At 45.3% G+C, this 17,280-nt stretch overlaps 2 protein-coding genes and 1 non-coding gene across 6 annotated transcripts in view; all 3 read left to right on the top strand.

Annotated features, from left to right (window-relative positions):
- Positions 1 to 17,280, top strand: part of ec (ubiquitin specific peptidase echinus) — a 78,289-nt gene that overhangs the window by 36,208 nt on the left and 24,801 nt on the right. The gene's annotated exons all lie outside the window — the stretch shown is intronic.
- Positions 5,807 to 5,878, top strand: TRNAP-CGG (transfer RNA proline (anticodon CGG)). Its single transcript has one exon. It is a non-coding gene; the product is annotated as a tRNA-Pro (tRNA).
- Positions 6,299 to 11,181, top strand: LOC6634748 (solute carrier family 53 member 1). Of its 4 annotated transcripts, none has more exons than XM_032440389.2 (5): positions 6,305 to 7,683; positions 7,743 to 8,484; positions 9,228 to 9,938; positions 10,015 to 10,315; positions 10,368 to 11,181. In XM_032440389.2, exons 1-5 carry the CDS (start codon positions 7,615 to 7,617, stop codon positions 10,579 to 10,581), a joined length of 2,037 nt encoding a protein of 678 aa, XP_032296280.1. In that variant the 5' UTR covers positions 6,305 to 7,614; the 3' UTR covers positions 10,582 to 11,181. The 4 variants fall into 4 exon arrangements, with proteins under 4 accessions (XP_032296282.1, XP_032296280.1, XP_032296281.1 ...); XM_032440390.2 differs by having other exon boundaries at positions 6,306 to 7,683; positions 7,797 to 8,484; XM_002058159.4 differs by having other exon boundaries at positions 6,307 to 7,683; positions 7,788 to 8,484; positions 10,368 to 11,180.

Genomic DNA, 17,280 nt, shown 5'->3' with positions numbered 1-17,280 from the left:
GCGTGCCCCAAGGCAAACGGCAGCTGCAACTGCCACTGCCATATTCAGGTGAGGCAGGTGCCAAGCTGCCAAAAGCTGATGCCGAAATTCTCTGACCGCAAGTGCAAATGCAGAGGCCAAGCCGAGCAAAGCACGCTAAAAAGATACCCTGTAAACGGAGAAGTAGCAGCTGAGCTGCTTTAAGCGTCTGAAAGTCTTTAAGCTCTTACAGGGTAGCAGAAACTACCCTGCTTCGGGCTCGTCTTAACAGACATCTCTTTCAGCTTAGCCTTGTCCGTTGACCAGCTATACATATATATGAACTCAAACTCTTTGATAGCTTCAAAGTAGCCTGTCGGCCATTTGATCCATTCCCGCATAAGTACAGGGTATAGGCAGGTGAGTGGACTGCGTTGCGTTACGGCTGAGGGCGCTGCCTGGGAATAATTCGTCGTCTTGCGACTAACTCCTTTGGTCTTCCTGTCTTATGGCTGCGACTCGAGCAGAGCTGCTCTTCGGGGGTTGCAATTGGATTCGAGACAGCGACTGCGTCTTGGCCATGCTTAATTTAACAAATGCATGTTTAATCAACACACACACAGACACACACACACACATGCACTCAGACAATTTATTTAAATTTATGCATATGTAGTTTGTTGTTGTTGTTGTTATTGTTGTTGTTGCTCAGCGTAGTTGGACGTCATTTATTTGATTATATTTTTTTACGTGCTTTTCTGGTTAAAGTGCAGAAGGGGTATACTGACTTGGTGCGAATATATGCCTCTAAATAATTTACTTATAAGCAAAACAACGAGGGACTTTAAATTGCAAATTTAAACTTTTGTCTTTATAAAATCGATAAATATCGATTTTAAGGCATGTTGCTTTCTGTGGGCTCTCTCAGCTCTGTGCCCAGAGCATCTGCTAGTCGTGCACACCCGATTGCAGCACACAGTACTTAATTTTTGTTGTTGCTTAACAAGCCTACGAACTGGCACTGTGATCAACATGAAGAGCATTGCGCACAGTTTTCATGGCCAAACTGTGAGGACTCTGTCGCATTTCGTATGCGGCAAGCGCCCGCAATGTTTCTGCTGTAATTGTGGCACCCAAAAGACAACATAAAAACAACAAAAACAACAACAAAAAACAACATCGTGTTAGGCTATTCGAAAGTTGTCCACAGTTGTCCAGTGTTCAATGAACCTTTTAAAACTGTTACCGTTTCACTAGAGCCGCGCCCCTCGCCTACCGTCTCCTGCTTTTGCAGCGGGGGCAACAAGTTTGCGTTCGTGTCTTAAGTCTTTTGTTTGTGAGCCCCGCTAGGGCACTAAAAAAGGGGGGGGGGGGGGGGGGGAAATGCGCGTCTTTATTAGTGAAAACGGTAGCCAAATGAGTAAATGTTGCTGTTGTTCCATTTGGAATTGGTTCGTCGCATTCACAATTAATGTTTTAATTAGTCGCTGTCGCTGTCGTTGTCGCTGTCGCTGTGAAAATCCAAATGCCGTCCAGCATGCTGTGTTATGGTTATTTTTGATTGCTTGTCGCTCAATAAAAACATACTTTGTCTGGCTAATGAGAAGATCGGCCGCAAAATCAACACAACCCGTAAGCGAATAAGCATGAATTTAGTTTCGGCAAAGTTCAGCGCATTTGAATTATAAATTGCACAACATTTGTCTGGACTGGACTGCAATGTTCAGTAGATTTTTACGAGTATATTGCATGTAGCTGCATGTTTGAGAATTCTGTGCAATTTTATGGACTTCTTCTGCATTTTCAAAGATCTTTGTGAGAAATTCACTTCACACATTAAACTTGACTTGGCAAAATACACTCAAGTAGACGGGAAAATGAACGTTGCAGAACGAGAATATTTCACTTTTTGATTGGCTTTTGTATTATGGCTGGCATATTTCACAAAGTTATTTCCTATTAGCAGAAGCATACAAAATGCTGAAAAATGGATTTCTATATAATTCTGTATGGAACGAAGCCCGAAGCAGTTTAGGTATATCCTGGTCGAATTCAGAATACATTTGCTTGTTCCGCTTCCGCCTTGAAATGTTGCCTGCCGCAATTTGATGGCTCACTTTGGCCCAATTTGCCGCTAATTGAGGCACAATCGAAAAACCTCAAACCTCGAATTCTAATCCACATACAAATCGGATATTTGACTTGTGCTGTGTCCGTGTTGTTGTTACTGGCATTTTCAATTTTCAATTAGCTCGCGCCGCTGCTCGACATTTCCATTCCCATTTCCATTTACATGCATATCCGAAAGAAAACTCGACTCGACGCGCATATCTAAAGCCGAGCTGGCCGCCGGCTGCCAGCCGCCGGGCGCAAAGGTGAAAGCGGCGGCATTTGAAATTCTTTTTTTTTGTTGTATTTTCAGTTTTTTACTTTTACATTTTGTTGATGTAATTGTCGACCCAAGAATGGCCATTTCCTGCTGCCGTCCGGCGACTGCAACAATTTCTATTTCACCATTCTACGATTTTACGATTTAACGATTTGGCAAGCATTTTGCTGTTTCACATAATGCCCCATGATAATGTTAATAATAATCACAGCAATAAATATAGTTATAATGCGGCAACAGGTGCGCCAATTTTCTGGCCAACATTGGCTGCGGCGTTGCCGCTAACGATGCCCGCACAGACAAATTTCGCCAATTGCTCCAGTTTTTCGGCTTCTTTTCTTTTCTTTTTTTTTTTTGGGTATTTCGTTATACCCTGCAGCCATATAAATGTGTTGTAAATAGGTATGCTCCAATTGTGCAGATGGACATCCTAGAAAGCCGAAAGACTTGCGTCACGCAATCGAATTTTGCTGCATACCCAGCATTTCCCTTATGTGCCGCAAATCGAGCTAAACGAATTCAAATTACAATTTGAAGAATTTAAAATAACTATCCAATAAGTATATACATATACTTGATAGGACTTTTAATCGAGCGACTTCCAATTTGCTTACAAAAAATATTTGTCCAAATCCTGTGCGAAACATGTGCAGCTCGGTGTGGAAATCTTAGGTTCCCTGGCGGAAAATGGGTGGAAAAATCATAGTTTGAATTGCAAGTCAAATAAAAATACAGGGAAATATATGTTTATATATCTATCCCATGGCGGAAAATGGGTGAAAGATTTATAGCTTTAATTTTAAGTAAAATCTAATATACTTACATATGCATATATCTAGGGTATGTCCAAGTCAAGCACCCTGGAAAAGCTGTTTAGTTTTTTTTTTTTTGTTTTTGTTGTGAAATTGGCATTTATTGGGAAAAGCTGATGTGCGGCCAGCGTGTGCGTGTGTGTGACTGGCCCCTCATTCGTTCGCTTGTGTGGTCCACCCACGAGCAGCATGACAAAGGGGGGGGGGGGGTAGACCACCCAAGGGCAGGGTTCATGCAATGCGTTAAGATGCTTATAAAAATGAAAAGAAAAAGAGGAAAAACGTAGGGGCATTTGGGTTGGAGAAGCACCTGGCTGGGGAAATTCAATGATTAATGATTGTTTGTTGTTGTTGTTGTTGTTGTTGTTTCTGGTGTCGTGCTTGTTGTTGTTGGCTTGTTGTCCGCATCGGATGTGGCAATCCTCAATCCCAATCACTCAATCGTTCATTTCAATTAGCCAATTACGCATGCCAATTGCCAATTGCCGAGCCAAGAGCCAAGAGCCAAGCCGAGAACTGACAATTACAGGCCGATGCCGTAATTTGCAGTTGCCGCCGCGCCAATTTGCCAAGTGGAGCAAGTGCAACGCGTTGCACGGAAGTTGCACAAGCACACAGAAGTTGACTCCAAGAACTGATAGCCACCCATCCCCCCCCCCCCTCCCCTACAGGTTCGCTCCAATGAAAATTGTTCGCATTGGTCAGTTACTAATTTGCGAGCGAAAACGGAAGTCGCCAGTGGCCAGTGTTTACTGTGCTGAGCGGCTGGGTGGTGCGCTGGGTGTGCCAAATCGGAAGTTCCGAGTGCCATCTCAAAGGGGGGTGGGCTGGGGGGAGTTGCATATTTTACTTCCGTTTTCGAGCAATTGGCCCTGCTGAAGGCACCGCCCGATCTCAGCATCAGCCTCAGCCAAAGAATTGAATTGAATACGAAAACAGTTTTCTTCCTGTCAGCGCTGCGGCAAGGGAAATGTTTCCTGCGCCTCGTCTTATCTATAATTAGAAGGAGAAAAAAAAAAACAGATTTGAAATATCAGAAGTTGCCTTTGAAGAGAGATCTCTTCTCATAGAAGTCAGCACAAAATATTTAGAATATGTTTAAAAAGTGGAAAACATTTGCTGAAAAGTTGTGAAAACTTGCCCAAAAAGTAAAATGTGTGTTACGTGGTAAGAAAACTTTCTGCAGTTTTTGAAAGTTATTATTAATTTAATTTAATGAACTTTTGCCGTTCAGATCTGGAAAGTGTTTAGCGTCATTTAGGCCTTTGCCGGCCAAAAGAGGCGTCTGTGGAATTTTTGAAGCCCCGGGTCAGGCTCATGTGGGGTCCCGTTTAATTGGCCCGGCCCCGTGGCCTAATGAATGTGTTTATGCGCACACAAAGGGCGGCATCTTTTGACCCGAATCTAAGTATGATTAAATGGGAGAACCGAGCGAGCAAATTGATTGAGAACCGTGCGGCAATCCAAGATTGATTCTGGAAATGGTAGCTGCGCGGATTTGGGCAGCGAATTGTGGGAAATATGATAAGCTCATTTGTTGTCGTTGGTTCGCTTTTATTTTTATCAGAGCTCTGCTCAAGCCCTTTCGTGCCCTGCGGCTGGAGGTCATGCAAATGTTGCGGCTGCTTTCTTAATTAATTTCCCGAGCCGTCACAATCAAACAGCTCGAACATTAATCGCTTCGGCCCGTTGCCGTTGCCACAAGCTGTAAATAAAAAAAAAAAAAAATACAAATAAATAAATATTAAAATTGAAAAGCTCAATAAATAACGACTCAGTCGTTTATTTATTACGGGCCAAAGCCATTCGACGCATATTTCGGGTCTGGCACGCGCCAAGCTTGTAAACAATTGCCCAGCTGCAAATATATAGATGAGCCCAGAGCCCAGATGGGGCATATTGGATTTGTGCGAATGTTCGACCACATAAGGCATACAGATTTATCGTGTCTTGTGTTTCTACGTGCCAGCTCATCTATTCATGATCATCTCCTACTCTTTCACTCTTTTCATTAAATCGATAAAAATGACACATTCTCAAGAAATATATTCTTGTGCTACGATATCTACACACATTTCCATGCCATATTTATGAGCTGTAAATTTCATCTAAATCGGACAATAGATAGCGAAGTTATTAAAGAATGTATATATGCATAATATGGGGAATGTCTGAAGCGAAACTCCGCGCTGGCTGCAGGATATCTGCTAGTCGAGCACAGCCGACTAGAGAACTCTGTATTGCCTACTGTTGCTGCACTTTTTTTTGTGCCTCTCTGCAGCTGTAACTCTCTCGTGTAACGCGATCGCAAGCCAATGACACCAGCAGCAGCAACAACAACAACAACAACAACTGCGCGAGATTCTTGAGAACTTTTTGCGCCTTTGCGGTTGGCCGTGGTGCCGTTTTCTAGCGGCACTTTGTCGTAGGCGGCTGATCACCGGCAGCCACACAAGTGCGAGACTCAACAGTGCCTGGAATTCCAGCACCCCTGCTACCCTCCCTCTCTTGCACTCTCCTCCCGCTCTCTCTCTCTCTCTCTCTCACTCGCCCGCAAATTTGCAATTTGCTTGCAATTGATAAGACAATTATTGTCGTGACTTTTTCGTTGATTGATATCTGCAGCTTTATCGGCGGCGCTCAACACGGCTCGTTGGTCTAGGGGTATGATTCTCGCTTCGGGTGCGAGAGGTCCCGGGTTCAACTCCCGGACGAGCCCAAAGCCTGTACTTTCTTTTTTATTCATATTTTTCAAATTCGATAATTTAATTGATGGCAAAGAAGCATTTTATGTTTACAATAATTGCATATCTGGAAAGTTTTGCTTTTATTTATGCGTAAAATCTAAGATGGGCTTTTGGGAGAGCAGCTTCCATTAAGGGGTATCTTCTAAAGAGCTGCTCATTCTTGAAGATTTTTAAACATAAGTGGAAAATTCGAAAAAAACGAATTTAAGATATAAATAAATACTTATATTAAACATTTATTTATAAGCTATGAATTGTTGAGTTCCTTTGCGATCGATTTTTTGATTGCAATCAAATTTATTTTGTTTTCTGTATAACTGTTTTGGCCCATAATAAGAGCTGTTGTGCTGCTTCTTTTGGGCATCGTCGGTTTGTTGTTGCCAAAATGATTGAAGCGTCAACGTTGTCAGCGATGCCTGCGATAATTTGGCCCAGTCAACGAGCCGCAGCGGGAAGAGAAAGAACCAGAGAAGCAAGAAGAAAAAGAAACAGCGGCAGCAGAAGAGTGACAAAAGGAAGTAGACACAGCAAGTGACTCACCTGGCCAGACAGGAAGTCACTTGCCAAAAAAAAAAAATTAAACGAAAACAAAACTGAAAAAGAAAATTTGGCCGTTCTGGTAAAGTAATTTGCGGGCGTGTGAATCGCGGTGGGAGAAGCTCTTAACAGAAGGGTCATCAGCTGTCGGTGAATGCCTGCCTCTGACTCAGACGAATCGACGACCCGGCTAGAAATATGACTAACTCCAGGCCTACTCTGAACTCCAGCTTTTTGTATAACCCTTGGCAGAGGGTATTATAATTATGCATCGAGATATGTAACGCTTAGAAGAAGACATCTCCGAGCTCATCGAGTATATATATTCTTGATTAGTATCCAGAGTTGAGTCGATATAGTCATGTCCGGCTGGATCGGACCACTATAGCATATAGCTGCCATAGGTAAGATCGGTCGAAGATGAGGTTCTTGTATGAGAAACTTTCTTTCTTATCTAGATATCTTAACCATGCTCGGCATTTAATTATTTTCCATGTGCTTCTTAGATACGAGCAAAGCATTATGAACAGGTCGGCTCTGCAAGGGTATTAAATCTTCGGCGTGCCGAAGATAGCGATTCTTTCTCATTTTTCTTTTTTACAAACGTTTTTTGAATGAGGCTTATTTCGTATTTGGATGAGGTCCCTAAACGATCTTCTTCTTTTTTTAAATCTCCCGACTGCAGCACACCTCCCACGACGAGGCACTGCTTGAGGAGAACGTCGAATAGAATTCCTCGTCTAGTAGAACTCCAAGGTATTTGCCGCTTCTGGCAGGATGAATGGGGAGCCACTGCACGAGCCTAGCCACGTCTCAGCTCATGGTTGACAGCCTGATCCGGCGAGCAACTCTCCATCTGATATGAATTGAAAGCAGAGTCAACTGTTTATGATCTTTATACCCTGTAAATGACAAGCAAGTGCACTGAACCATAGAGCTTAGAACTTGTTGGAGGATACGTTTAGCTGAGACGAGCTCTCTCTCCCCCCCGTCATTTGTATGACTGTGCTTGTGGTTGTTATTGCTGTTGAGTCAGGTTGTTGAATTTCCAGACTCGACACGCATGTGAGAAAGATGTCAGAATTTGTTGATACTGACGAGACTGAAACTCAGCTAGCCTCAGCCACAGAGCAGCGAGACGCATGCGCTGCTTGTGGGGCTTGTGCCAACGATGAAATTTGGCAAGACCTTTGAGACGCACCTGACCATCGAATGGCGGCAGCAGTACATGCGATATACGGTGAGCCAGTTGCGAGCACAACAGCGCAGTTTTTTTTTTTTTTTTTTGTTGTGTTCTAGTTAGCCCAGGCAGCTGGCAATCTAACAACAATCCGCAATTCCAAGGACCTGAAGACGCTGATACGGCGCGGCGTGGACGGTGCCCCAACGGGGGATGCGGTAAGCCAAGCGGAGCTCAATGCCTACTATGCCGCCTTCGAGGAGCAGTTCTTTACGGAGTGCCAGCACGAGCTGACACGGGTAAACAATTTCTTTCTGGAGAAGCTGGCCGAAGCACGCCGCAAACATGGCACACTCAAGCTGCAGCTGTTGGCAACGGCGCGAGCACCTGGCCACACCGCCAGCTCCTATTCCCTGAATTCGCAGCGGCCGTCGGCGGTGAGCGTGCGCGCGAATAGCAGCAGCAGCAACCGGAAGCTGATGACCCAGCGACAGCTGCGCAATGCCTATAGCGAATTCTATTTGACGCTGGTGCTGTTGCAGAATTTTCAGTCCCTCAATGAGACCGGCTTCCGTAAGATCTGCAAGAAGTATGACAAGCATCTGAGATCGACGCGCGGCGCCGACTGGATGGAGCGCAACGTTATCTATGCCCCCTTCACTGATCAGCACGCCCTCCAGCGCATGGTTGTCGAGGTCGAGGAGCTGTATACCCATTATCTGGCTGGGGGCGATCGATCGCGGGCGATGACCAAGCTGCGTGTGCCGCCCCTCGGGCAGCCGACGCCGGCGCGGATTGTTTTCCGTGCCGGTCTGGCTCTGGGCATGTTCCTTATGCTCGCGTTCACCACGCTCTTCAGCTGTGAGTCTCCACCACTTCACCTTCAACTAGCCAGTCCCTTTCATGCTAGCTAGGGATGTAAACAAAACGCATCGATGTATCGGGCTGCATCGATATCGATCGCACGATTAATCATGATCATATCGATCGCTTTTCGATAGTCATGATTTTGTTATCGATGTTAATGCAATCGTGATTATTCCGCATAGATATCGTCAAGTGCCTGTATTTTACCGAGACTCAATTTTGAGTAGCTTATCGATAGTTTTTAAGTTGATGATCCCATCGATCTTCGATTTTCGATACCTGAATAATCACGATTACGGAACGTGAACATCGATCGATGATCCGCTGTGATTAATCCTACCACAATTTCACATCTCTACAATATCGATCGATGATCGATTCTAATTATATCTTTTATCGATAGGTTCCACATTGGTGACCCTATCCACCCTATCAAACTTGCATCTCCATCAAGGAATATCGAACGATGTTCTTTACCGTTGACGCTTAATTTTGATAACTCTTATCGATAGGTTTCGCATTGGTGCCCCTATTCCCCTCAATTCCCAACAAAATAGCATTGTTCCTTCTGCTTTTTCGTTACTTGGTTAATCACAATCAGGGCATATCGATCGATGTTCGTTACCGATCGGTCGATATATCGATCGATGCATCGATGCATCGATATCGAGGCAGTGCGACTTACATCCCTAATCGCAACTTAACTTAACTAAAACGCAGTGCCCGTTCACGCTTAGACTTCCGGAGGCCGCCGGTGCAGGGAAACATTGAGGCGTTCATGCGCCTCTACCGTGGACCCTTTACCTGGGTGATATTTAACTTTTATATGGCCGCCAATGTGGCCGGCTGGCAGCGAGCGGGCGTCAATCATGTGCTCATCTTTGAGATCGATCCGCGCAGTCACCTGCAGCCGGCCACATTTCTGGAGATCGCGTGCACCTTTGGCCTGCTGTGGACGCTGTCGATACTGGGCTTTCTGTTCCACGATCTAATACATGTGCACGATCCGTTCGTCTTCCCGCTGGCGCTGACCCTGATCATGATTATGCTGCTGATCAATCCGCTGCCTATCATGAACTGGCCAGCCCGCTGGTGGACGATGCGGCTGGTTGGGCGCGTCATAACCGCACCGCTGCACTATGTGGGATTCGCCGACTTTTGGATGGGCGACCAAATGAACTCCCTGGTGACCTGCATGGCCGACTACTATTATATTGTGCGCTTCTATGTTGTCTGCTGGCTGCGCTATGCCAGCGTTGACTTCTGCTTTGAGGAGGACATGTTTGTGCCCATCTCGCGCTGCCTGCCCGCCTGGTTTCGCTTTGCCCAGTGCCTGAGACGGTTCCGGGACAGCGGCTCAAAGTCGGCCAGCTATCTGATCAATGCTGGCAAATATTCGACAACCTTCTTTGTGGTCTTCTTTTCGACAATGCGCGGACGCACGGATGGTACGGAATAACTGCTGGGTCCTTACCCGCCCCAATCTCAACCCGTTGACACTCACTCTCTGGCAGTTTTTTGTAGATGGCTATGCGAATACGTTTAGCAATCCGTACACCTGGTTCTTTATACTGAGCTACATTGTATCGACCATCTATTGCTATCTGTGGGACGTGTGCAAGGACTTTGGCATCTTCAAGATCTGGCGGGGTGAGCATTTGTTTTTGCGCGAGAAGCTTGTCTATCCGCAGGCCTTCTACTACTTTGTCATCATTGAGAATCTGATCCTGCGCTGCTTCTGGGCCGTCGAGTTTCTGGTGCTCTACCACAAGCTGATCACGCCCTACAACATCAAGACCTTTGCCAGCATCCTAGAGATCACGCGGTGAGTTAGCCTCAGGTTCCAGCTCCAGCTCACGGCTTTCTCTGTTCCGTAGTCGCTTCATATGGAATTATATACGGCTGGAGAACGAGCATTTGTATAATTGCGGTCATTTCCGTGCCACGCGCGACATCCATTTGGCCGCGCTCAATTCCCAGCAGGAGCGCATGCTCGAGAATATGATGGGCGAGCCAGACGGCGCTGCGCCCGGCACCGCCGCTGGCCGCAAGCCCGACGAGCGTCGTCGTCTGGGCAAGGAATACTTCTAGGTGCCCAAACGCAGCTGTTCCCGGTCTGTCATTCGCCATGCGCCATTCGCCATGCGCCATTCGACATACTCATGTGTGTGTGTGTGTCCATTGGCCCGTTTGCCGTTAATGTTAATGGCCCTCCGTCATCGTCGTTGTCATTTAAGCCACTTCTTTAATTAATTCATTTGTGCAAAAAGAAAAAGAAAATAAAATAAACGAACCCCCAGAGAAAGAGGAGCGCGATCGGGCATCGGGCATCGGGCATCGGGCTAAGCTGCGACACGCGCCAAACCGGTTGCACAGCTGCACCCAAATGCAGCCGGGCCAACAGACGCTCCTGCCCTGCTCCGTTCAGCTGTATTCGAGTAGCAATTGTCATTGGGACTGGAGCCAACGGATCTGGTTGTTGTGTAGATCTTTTAATTGCCGCCTTGCGCTTGTTGCCGTTGAGCTTTGATTTCGACTTCTCTCTTTGCCTTTCCATTTAATTAATGAAGCGATTAGCTGGCGACCGACTGGCCGAGAGGAGCCACTCAATTTATGCTGCCTCATCTGCTCGTTGCCCCAACTCATGTTTAAGATCATCATAAAAACACAAAAAACAACGACAGCAGATCCTCATTGCTGCAGCTTGTTCTCCGTCCACTTATCTCGTCGAGATCTCTTTCTGTTTTTTTTTTTTTTTTGTTTTGCTACTCAGCTACCCAAGAGAAACAAAAACAAAAATAAACTCTGTTTAGATTTAGATAAGTCTTGAAGGAAAGCTTTAACTAAATTGTATTAGCCTCAACTTTGGGCACCTTATCAACATTTGTCATGATTTCACTTGATTTTTCTCGCAATAATCAATTATCGATAGCTGATTGTGACCATGTCCTTTATCAAATATCAATTATCGATAGCTGATTGTGACCATGTCCTTTATCAATAGTTTTCGCGAGTAAGGTTTAATAGCCACGATTGGGGTACTTATATTAATATATATTGATCGATGCTGCATATATCGAAATCCATCGATCTGTCAATCAATATTGCCTCGTACGATTTATCGACTATCGATAATATGTATAAAATCGCATAGCTTATGCTAGATTAGACAAATCATGTTAAAAATGTATACATATTTGTTCAGTTTGGTTAGTTCGTATTCTGGGAAGGGCATTTACTAATTGAAATTAAATAATTTTGGGTCGAAACCAATGTTGAGGTCAAAAGCAATGATAGATGAGAAACCAAACCCAAAAGGAGGATCCGAATTGTTTTTTTTGGGAGTGGGAAACACATTCGAACATTTCTATGTTCATTTGGGTCGGGTCGGTTTCAGGGTAGATTAAATCAAAATTGTTAAGCGTCTTTGTGTTTGGGTTTTTATTATTTATTTATTGTTGCCTGACTCTCAAGGATTTGTTTGTTTGTGTGTGTGCGTGAACGGGAATGCGCAGATAATCGCTTTATTGACTCTGACTCGGGTTATTTGATAGTCCTTCATTCAATGGAAGCTCTGTATGTTTAATGCTGTCTGCCGTTTTGATGCTAAGCCAGATCCCATTTCAGATATGAACACTGTGCACTTTCAACTGAACTCTGACCTGCTAATGGCTTGACCCTAACTGGTCGCAAACAGGTTCAAGTCCTGGCAACAGATGCAGTTGAGGATGACACTCCAATTTGGGGAACTGGGACTGAGACCAAAGCTGAGACTGGGACTGAGACTGAGACTGGGATAGAGACTGGCACTGGAATAGGAACTGATGAAGGGACTGAGACTAAGACTAAGACTGAGATTGAGATTGAGACTGAGATAGAGATAGAGACTGGGACTTGGACTGGGATAGGAACTAGGAAAGGCACAAAGACTAAGACTGAGATTGAGACTAACACTAAGACTGAGACTGAGACTGGGACTGGCGTCTGGCCTGCCAATTTATCTGTCACTCGAGTCGTTTTTCTGCTGCTTTCATATTTGACTTGGGCACGAGGCAGACATAAATTTGCCATCAGCATTGCCGTTGTTGTTGCTGTGGTTGTTGCTGGTAATGACAACTGCAATTTATGCTGCTTGTCGCGACAACAGCGGCAACTATGGAGCTGCCAGGGGGCAGGCGAGGCAGGAGGACAGGATGTGGCAAGTGCTGTGTACAGTTGCCGCTAGATGTTGCCAATGCTGTTGCCGCTGCTGTTGTTGTTGCTGCTGTTGTTGTTGTTGTTGTTAATTGTTGTCGTGTGTCGTCGTCTTTTCTGTTCTTGTTGCCAGAACAACAACAACAACAACAGTGGCCAACTAACTGGGCTGACTGCGCGTGCAATATGCCAGGCAGATATTGTTGCTGATGTCGTTGTTGTTGATCTTGGTACAGTTTGCTGCACACGCGCCAAAAGCGGAGCAAAACAAATAAACAAACAAACAAACCAGTCCAAAGATAACAAGCAACTAACAAACAAACAAATCCAGTCCAATCGAAGCCAACAACCGATCAGCTCCGACTCCGGCTACAGCTCCGACTTCAGCTCGAGTTCGAGGGCCTGGCCAAACAAGGCGTTCCGCGTTCGGCGTTCGGCGTCCCTGTTCAATTGGAAATGGAAAATTGCAGCTTGGCCACATAAATGACGCAATTTTCGCAGCAAAAGTTGTCAACCTCAAGACTGACAAGCAACAGGTGTTGCACGCCTGCCAAATGCCCTGTAATCCGCTTTAGGTTCGACTTGAATTTATAGCTAAACATCTGCTCTATTGCTAGCAAGACATATTATTAGTCAAATCGATACGAAATACTGTCTTGTATTGCATGGCTCGGGCATTATGCAGTATGTAGACAGCTAATTTTAGTAAATGAACTTAGATTTAGCTGGATAGATGAACATGTTTCCCACAACATATCAAGATGCCTGAAGATCGGACAACAAGCGCCGAAAAAGACGCCTCTTTCAGTATGAGACTGAGGAGAGCAGAAGTATAGAAGGAGGACAAATAAGCTGACTGTAAGGCTGCTCTCACAGGGTATCTCTTGGTCGGGCACTCCCGTCCCTCTCGTTTTATTTTATATGCATAAGTTGTAGAAGAAGCTATTTCAAAATAAAGTTGCCTAGCCCTAACAATCTTGTGCTAAAAATCGATATTTATCGATTTTGTGAAACTAATTTTTAAGAATTTGAGAAACTGGACCGGCAATTTCTTTCATACTCATTTTTTGTATTATTATAATTTATTAGATATTTCTGTTATTATAAGTTTATTCCGAGTTGTCTCTCAGAATTCCAGAGAAACTTAAAGCATAATTTATTTGCTTGATTTGAACGTAATGGAAAAATTTCGTTAGCTGAGAGATAAATGCAAATTTGATGAATATGGGAAAATCATGCTGACGGGCCTCATAAGCCGCGCGCCCTCATATCATTAATTGGGCGACCATCTTTTTCGAATATTTCTTTGAATATTTTTTTGTTTTTTTTTTTTATTATTATCATTCGACTCTCGCTCATGAATAAATTAACGAAGGCGTGAATATTTAGAAGTTTCTACAAAAAAAAAGCTCAAGCTACTTTCTTTATATACACATTTTTTTTCGGAGAACAAACACAGCGCTGGACAGAGATTGTCAAGTCTGCTGCATTTCTGCTTCAACAACAACAACAACAACAACCGCAGCAGCAGCAAGAAGAAGAAGAAGAAGATGAAGAGGAGAAGCAGCAGCAGCATCAGAAAAGGTCTCAACTGTTGTCCAAAGTCCAACGACTATTTTTGGTAGTCGGACTTGGGCCGCAGTTAAAGCCCTTTTTTGCAGCAGAGCTGAGCTGGGCTCGTGCTAAATTTAGCCAGGACGCGATGCAGGAGCCGTCCACATGCCAGACAACATGCAACACACACACACACACACACACACACACAGACACAGACACACACTTGGTTGTGCGAAACGAGTTTTGCGCTCCTTTTCCTGGTTTTTCTCCAGCTTCTCCAGCTGCCGCTTGGCCAGTTGAGCATGCGGTCCTTTCCCTGCTGCTGCAGCTGTCTCTCCAGCTGGCCGCAGCACGCGTCTGTGTCCCCCCCCCCCCCCCATCCTTTCTTGCCCCTTCACCTGGGTTCTTTCGGTGACAGCTCGCAAGAGATTTGGCAGACGCTGCTCATAAATTTATGTGGCAGTCATTTGATTGCCCGAAGACTGCAGACTGGCGACTGGAGACTGCAGTCCGTTCGAGCCATATATTCTTGTGCTTCTTATTCTTCTTCTTCATCTTGCTGCTGTTAATTTGTGCGCATAAATTGTCCGTGTGGTAAGTTCTGAGCTGAGCTGCCACCGTTGGCACGGACCGGACCTCACCTCAGCCTCACCTCAGGCTCAGGCTCAGGCCTCGGCCTCAGCCGAAAGCTGCTTAATTTGTGCAGCTGCGCGAATCGCAATCAGCAGCAGATTTGGCATCATATTTTATTTAATTAATGTGTTATCTTACCGAACGAACATTCGGCATATCCCGCAAGATATATTCAATAATTGCCCAAATCGAAAAACTACAAATTCTCTGCACAAATCAAGCTTAAACGTTTTTGCTCAGCTCCAGCTCTGAACTTTCGCAAAATTCGAGGAAATGAGCATCTCGCTGGAGAACCCTTAGGTATGCAAAGTCTTTCGAAAAGTATTTTGTGCTTAATTCCTTTGTCCTTGCAACACTCTTAAAAGCTAGATCAAAGTTGAAATATATGTTCCGTAGACTCAGACTCTTCTTCTATTTCCTAAATATCGATCACATGATTTGGTTTTTAAAGATCTTAAGAGCTAAATTACACTAAAATGTGTAGATTCTCCATTATTGTATAGAAAGCTTCAAAATATTTAAATTCCGATAATCCCTTTGCTCATACATTGAAAAAAGACGACTTTTTAAAGTTAGAACCTGGCGCCTTGGTATATACACACTTTTGTCTGTCATATTTATGATTTGTTAAGTTCATAAGAATTGGACTGTAAATACCAAAGTTGGGCAAGAATCGTATCCTATATAAAGGATGTGGGGCTAAGCGAAGAAGAAGCACAATCGCTAGTGACCTGCGTGCTTGTGCATGTGTGTGACATGCGTGTGTGTGACATGCGGGCGTGACATGCGTGTGTGACATGCCTGTGCATGCATATGTGTGTGATTTGTTGCATGTATGCAGCAAAGGTAATCCCCAGTCGGGCACACTCGCTACGAAAAGTGTTTGGCCCGAGAGAAATTTGACAATTACTTTGTGGCCAAATCTGGCGGCAGCAGCCATGGCCATGGCTTGTTGGGTGGGCGTGGCAGTTGTTGCGCCCATTTTAGAGCGTTTGGCAGCCACACAGCAGCTCATTATGGTTTAGGCTGGATGCATTGTTGGGCACTGGCATGCAAAATTGCAAATTATGTGCTGCAAACTCAAGCGGACGAAATATGAAATGATTGCGCTGGGCGGCGGTGGGCGTGGCTGTGGCTAGATCAACGCGAGGCGGTCGACAAGTGCAAATTCGGTTGCGAAAACGAATTTCAATTTAATTAGCCAGGCAGGTGACTCGACTATACGAGTGTGTGTGTGTGTGTGCAGCTTGAAGAATGCCAATGTAATTGCAACAAATTGTTGCCAGTGCGGCACGACAGCAAAACCAAAAGCAACAGCAAAAGCATAAGCAACTGCGACTGCAAAATTATGATAATTGACAACAAGTCGAATTGGCAGACGCGATTGCAACATTCTTGCACACACACACACACACACACACACTCGCACACACATGTGTGTGTTTGGTCAGAGTTAAGTATAGTATCCATATCGACATCGGGATGTGGGCGGCGCAGGAAGCACTCGTCGGGCTGGCCATTTCCTAGAATATGAAATGCTCTTGCCACACACAAAAAGGCGACATTCCTGCGAGTACAGTGAACGCCCCAATAACGGACAGCGCCAAGCGAAGCAACCAAATCCAAAGCTGAAAATGACTAAACAACAAATGGGCAGAGCTTAAAAAAAGCTAAATTTGCTAGAATCGCAGCTGAAGTCCTCTCCAGAAATTGCCCATCCAATTCCCGCTCTGGCCGAAGCAGCATTATGTCTCCTGCTTGGGCAACTCTTGAATGTCCCTCTCTCTCTCTCTCTCTGGATGTCCTTTGGTACCCAATACCCAGACGAAGCTGTTTCCCGCTCGGAATCGTTTATTCCCCTGACTTGGCCTAATCGTGGCCAGAAGTTCGCCTGCCTGCTCGCTAGGATGTCTCCCCCGCCCCGCCCTGAATCTCTTCAGACGCCTTCTACATAGATACAGCTCCCTCGGCTCGGACCGCGAACGAGTCATCTCTCGTAGAGTTTTCACTGTAGCTTCAGCCCAAGCTGTCTAAAACCTTGGATCTGTGTTGCTTTTTAAGTGCAGCATCTTCGGCGCAGAGCTGCGGGCAAGTCTGCGTCGCAAAATGCCAGGGTCAAGTCAGTCGGAGTTGGATTTGGAATCAAGAAAAGAGCGAAGAGATTTGCCCAAGCGGATTTGCTGGCTACTGTGCGACTCTCTCTCTCTCTCTCTCTCTCACTCTTTGTGTGTGGAGATGCTGTGCGTGTCTGCCCGAAGGAGCGCAAGTTTGTTGCCACAGTCTTTTGTTTCGCTCCGCTGACTGCTAATGATAAAGTTCGGATCGCACTTGGATGCTGCTCGCTCTGCTCTAATCTTGCCTTGCCTTGCCTTGGCTTGCCTTGGCTTGGCTTGGGTGCGCGCTGCC

This window comes from Drosophila virilis, chromosome X (assembly GCF_030788295.1).
Source record: "Drosophila virilis strain 15010-1051.87 chromosome X, Dvir_AGI_RSII-ME, whole genome shotgun sequence".
NCBI lineage: Eukaryota > Metazoa > Arthropoda > Insecta > Diptera > Drosophilidae > Drosophila > Drosophila virilis.
The sequence above is the reverse complement of the archived record's forward strand: the minus strand, read 5'-3'. Positions and strand labels throughout refer to the sequence as shown.

Excerpts from the sequence above, each read along its gene's own strand:
- LOC6634748 (XM_032440389.2), top strand. The coding sequence starts at position 7,615 with ATGAAATTTGGCAAGACCTTTGAGACGCACCTGACCATCGAATGGCGG. Across the intron at positions 7,684-7,742 it reads AGCAGTACATGCGATATACG|TTAGCCCAGGCAGCTGGCAA; the intron begins GTGAGCCAGTTG and ends GTTGTGTTCTAG. Across the intron at positions 9,939-10,014 it reads AATGCGCGGACGCACGGATG|ATGGCTATGCGAATACGTTT; the intron begins GTACGGAATAAC and ends AGTTTTTTGTAG.